The sequence below is a fragment of the Oculina patagonica genome, chromosome 1 (genome assembly GCF_052425735.1).
Source record: "Oculina patagonica isolate OP01 chromosome 1, crgOcupat, whole genome shotgun sequence".
In the NCBI taxonomy this organism is placed as follows: domain Eukaryota; kingdom Metazoa; phylum Cnidaria; class Anthozoa; order Scleractinia; family Oculinidae; genus Oculina; species Oculina patagonica.
In genome coordinates this window covers 47448890-47453778 of record NC_135758.1, presented here as the reverse complement: position 1 = coordinate 47453778, position 4889 = coordinate 47448890, and the positions used below count along the sequence as shown (strand labels likewise).

General features: G+C 37.2%; 1 protein-coding gene across 1 annotated transcript; it reads right to left on the bottom strand.

The window, feature by feature from the left end:
- Positions 1–494: 494 nt before the first annotated feature.
- LOC144635015 (uncharacterized) lies at positions 495–4268 on the bottom strand. Its single transcript, XM_078494086.1, has 2 exons — positions 3691–4268; positions 495–2297 (listed from the first exon to the last, which is right to left on the bottom strand). The coding sequence occupies exons 1-2, from the start codon at positions 3779–3781 to the stop codon at positions 1447–1449; spliced, it is 942 nt and encodes a 313-aa protein (XP_078350212.1). The 5' UTR covers positions 3782–4268; the 3' UTR covers positions 495–1446.
- Positions 4269–4889: the final 621 nt, after the last annotated feature.

The following is a 4889-nucleotide window of genomic DNA, read 5'->3' as shown; positions in this document are numbered from 1 at the left end:
ACTAACACAAAAGGAAAGGAAATATGTATATATTCATACCAAACCAAAATCAGGCTCGTTTAACAAAACGTTGTATGTAAGCATCGATAAAAAGCAAACTTATATTGTGTGTATCATTAACGCTTTGAGTTTCGGCAAAATAAAGAAAAAGAGGTTTGAAAAACCAATTTAGCATATCACGTCGTGTGAAGTGTTTTCAAGTGGTTTTGGTATCGTAGGAACGATGCGTTTTACTTTGCCTTTCTGCCAGCTAGTCGAAGAAAACAAATATTTTTCATAAGAGGAGGGCTTCTTTGAATAAAAGGCTAGCAAAGTTAAGGATCGAAAATTGAAATGTAATTATACATTACTACTCTCCAGAAAGTGGGTTTGAAAAGAGCATGTTTTGTTCTTTGTTTAATCAAATTATTTCGTTCAGGTCACAAACAGATATTCAAATATATAACGCAGTTTCTGAATAGAGCAGTTTATTGATGGAAGAAAAAGAACTGATATCATTCTAAAACGGTTTGCTTTAATTCAAACGAACGAAATAAACGAAGCCATTTATTTGGCGGTCCATTTAGGCACCTGTCAGAAAAACGATATTATCATGCAATATGATGTTTGTTTACTGAATGGGCCATACATTATTTCTAAAGCGACATAATCTTTACTGTAGAAATTTTTGTATGTTGTATTTAACAGTGCTTCAAACAAACCCCAGGTAGCTAGTTCTAAGACAAGTTACCATCGCTCGATCTGTTTTGTTTTAAATATATCAATAATTGTACTCAAGGGTTTTTTCCTTGCGCAGTTGACAATCATACAACGTGTTACCTGCTAGAAATGTCTTTATGCTGAGATTCAATTCAAATTAAGTTTGAACTCTTCTAAGAACAAAACGATACATACATATTTATGTTCAATACAGTGATCATTCTTTGAGCTACCTTTTTCGCGTTTAGCAGTCATAGTACAGAAGCTTTCCAACTTGGGAATCAGTCATTCCAACACGAAGCATCTTTTATTCAGTATTAAACGATCGAAGGGTATAAATAAATACTTTGGCAAATAAGATCAATTAAAGCGACACTTCTACACATCCGAACGCACACATAAGAGCTTGAATATAACATAAAATAATCATATTGTTTTAATTGTTCTGTATACCTTTCTCAAATCATTGAGAAGTCTTTAACAAATTGTTGATGCTTAGTACTCTTTCAATAAAAACTACTGACTTCTTGAGCATTTTTTCTCCTTTTAGCCGTAAAAATGTGAAGTGTTGTATCAGTTAAATGATCAAGTCTAATATTAGTGAGCTTACATTTTCGTTCACAATGTTCAAGGCAAATGCTACATTGCTTTTATTCTACAACAGTAGTTCTTTCCTATATAAAAAACAGCTGTTAACTCTATTTCTCAGTTCAGTGTTCTTACCAATTATCTTTAAAAGTAAAGCGTTTACTTGGTGTTTTCACTGTCCGGGCTTGTTCTATATTCGTGCCTCATCGTATGCCGGCGAACATCAACTTTGCGGTAGAATCTCCTGCCGCAGATCTTACAGGGGAACGGTTTTATCCCCGTATGTCGCCTCATGTGGGTCAGCATGTTTGACGACTGGCTGAACACTTTTCCACACTGCTTACATTGGAATGGTTTTACTCCCGTGTGCATTAGCGTGTGTTTCTTCATGTCGGACTTGCGAAGAAAATTTTTACCGCAATAAGTACAAGAGTACGGTTTGAGGTCGGAATGAATAAGTTTGTGTGTCGAGAGACTTGAAGGCCTCTTAAATTCTTTGCCACATTCTTGGCACTTGTAAACCTTCGTTTTTAAAGCGCTCGTTTCGTCTGGCGTGATTTCTTCGCTGTTTGCTGTTGTTTCTCGCCCGACCAGCTCGCCTAAACTCGTAGGATCCCGCAGACAACCTGCCACTCCGGCTGGGGGAAAGAGAACTTCTGGGCCGAAACTTCTTTGAATGAAAGGTGACTGATGAACGAGATGGCGGAAGGCCAATGCATCTGGGTTTGGAACAAGACTTTGGTAGCTGTACGGGAAAGGCATAGCACCATAGCGCGGGACAGGTCTCAAGACGAAAGGTGATGGTGTAGGCAACGAGAAAGGAACTTTAGGAAAACTGAACTTTGAGTCAAAGCACTCTACGCCATGCCGTCTTACAAGAGTGGGAAGCGCGATGCGGGGGCGATGCTCTTGAACATGGTTGAATGTACCCTCGTGAGCTAAAGGCACGACATCGCGGTTTTCTTCAAATGATTTATCTGCATCCGCGGGGGCCTTCTCCGTTTTAATTTCTGCAACAGAAGACGTTTTGAGATTAGTATAAGTACATTTTAGGGGAGAGAAGTATTTTTTTCAATAAAAGAGGATGTTGAAAACAGATATCATTTGTTATGAAAGTAAGTGCCACGCCAAACGCTTGGCACATAGCTGATAGCTTAATAGGGTACCAAGTAACGAGAGAACAGAACACATTTAAAAGGCACCCTTACCATTGCACTGAATTTCCAATGTATTTTGAAAGCGGTTTTAAGACAGTTTCAAATCCATTTTCAGTGAAACGGAAAGCGAAATTTTATTGGTAGCCTTTAACCGTAAATTTTTGAAAAAACAAAAGCGCCACAGGTTTTTTAGCGTTTAGGGATTTTACTTCGAATTAGGCAAGGTTAGCTTTATTAGGAAATCTCTCTGTAGATCGTTAAATCTTGAATTATTTGTTCTTTTTCTTGTTTCTTTAATTCGAATACTGTAAAGTGAAGAAACTCAATAAAATATATTTCCCCTTGTTGTTCCGCGTTGCGAGAAATTACTCATTATCTAAGCTTAACATTGTAAGCTCAGCAATTAAGACCATCAAAGTAAGCCATTTAAACAAGGTGGAATCCAACCGTTAAAAGATTCCTTCAATAAAATATCTGCTCAAAGCTTACAAGTGTGTCAAGAAATAAGGAGGTCCTTGTAAAAGCCCGTTCGCTTTGCTTATTTTTTCCTGTACGTGCCATGATGCACTTTATTTAATTTATTTAATATCACCATTTGTTGAATCAGTGAACGAGAGCAGAAATAATGGAGAAGTAACATTTGCAGTTAGGCCAAACAAATGGCGCAAATTTAAACTGATCTCACTAGAATAAACAAAGATTATTTCTAAAACGAACAACGATTCATTTGATTAGTTGCTTGCTCGCTTTCTTTTCCCACTGATGCATAAGTCGTTCAATACCGGATTTAAATTTCTCAAAGAACTAGTTGTGTCTTAGAAACATTGCCGCCGAAGGCAGAATTAAACGCACTTTCGTGAAGAAAATTCGGAAGATCCCGTTCTAGCGATTTCTTCATTACTTTTCAGTGCCAGTTGGAAGTGAAAACTTTTCTGATCAAAAATCACTTGTGTGTGATGATGTCGCTTAGTTCTCTCTCGGGAGAGTAATCCTTGAAATTGAGAGTTCGTGTGTGATTTGTAGCCCCACCGCTCCTGGTTTGCGCGCAGATTCATTCCGCACGATCACTTATCTAACAATCCAGTGCCTTATGTGATACACATCACAGGTTTTCCGGATAATCAAATCATGTTCAATTCATTTTATCGCTTCTCTCTTGATCATTCGGGAATATTTTTTAAAAGAAAAATGACATTTTAAAAAGACTCATTCTGCGCTAGAATACACAAAATGTTTTCTCGCTCACCTGGAATTTTTGTTTGAGTTGTAGCTGGACTTTTATCCACCGGGGCAAAATTAACTTGTGGTCTTCCTCTCACCAAAAATGAACGCGGCATGCTGATCTTCTGGTTCTGAACACTGTCTTGTGAATGACAGACAATTACGAGGGCTGCCTTTTTAAAATCCTCTGCAAATATGTAAATTGCAATTTAATTACTTTCTTTTCAGTTTAGGTGCCTTTTATAGTGCGCTGTTCCATGTGGTTGATATTATTGCAAAGTATCACGGTGTGGACATTCTGAAACATGCCTATTCTTTCGCGCTAAAAATAATTCCTTTACCAAATCTATTTCCGACGGATTTATTGTAAGATAAACTCCTACGTCTCGGCGACTCCGCATATGATTTTGCATTTTCTTGCAAATTTTCAAATTAGTCATTTGTTTTGTTTGTGCGATTATCATAACTATCTGAAAACAAACGACTGGTAAACAGATGGGGGATACGAACAATAGCTATTTAAACACAATTTCGGAGAACCTTTCTCACCTTGATTCTATAAGCGTTCAACTTTCCTCTTTGCAGAATTAATATCAATGTTCTTTTGATGCTTGAAAGCTTTTTATCGTTCTACTAAAATAAAAAGCAACGAGAAAGCCGAAAGCTACGAGATTTTCGCAGTTTTCTATTAAATTCAGATAAATGAAGCCTTGGAAAAGAATTTGATTCCACCGAATCATATCTCCCGAAAAACCATTCGGATATCATTCATATTTCTTCGTGACGAACTTTTAAAAGACTTGAAAGCTATTTGCACATCGTGGAATAACATGCCGGCTCGTTTTTTGACTAGTAGTGCATCTTGTTGCCTTAACACACATGCGTGCTTCATTATCCAGCAGGTGTTCAGCGCCGGATCTGCGCAAAAAGACTTGAGGACAGTTATCAAAATTACAATGTTAAAAAAAAAAACAGTTTACTCTAAACGGAAAATTAAGGTCGACTTATCGCCAGAAATCTTTTCCTTCCGGTATTGTTTGCTTCTAACAAGACAAAGAAGGCTCTTTTTATTATTCAATATATATTGTTTTAAATCGCTTGGTTACAGCATTTTTTGGCTCCTTCACGCACTTTTCCATTCGATGGTTACTTCATAAGTTCCTTCAATTAGTTTTCTTATGCTTCTGGTGGTAAATACATTAAAGGCCTGTTTCCGTTGTTCGG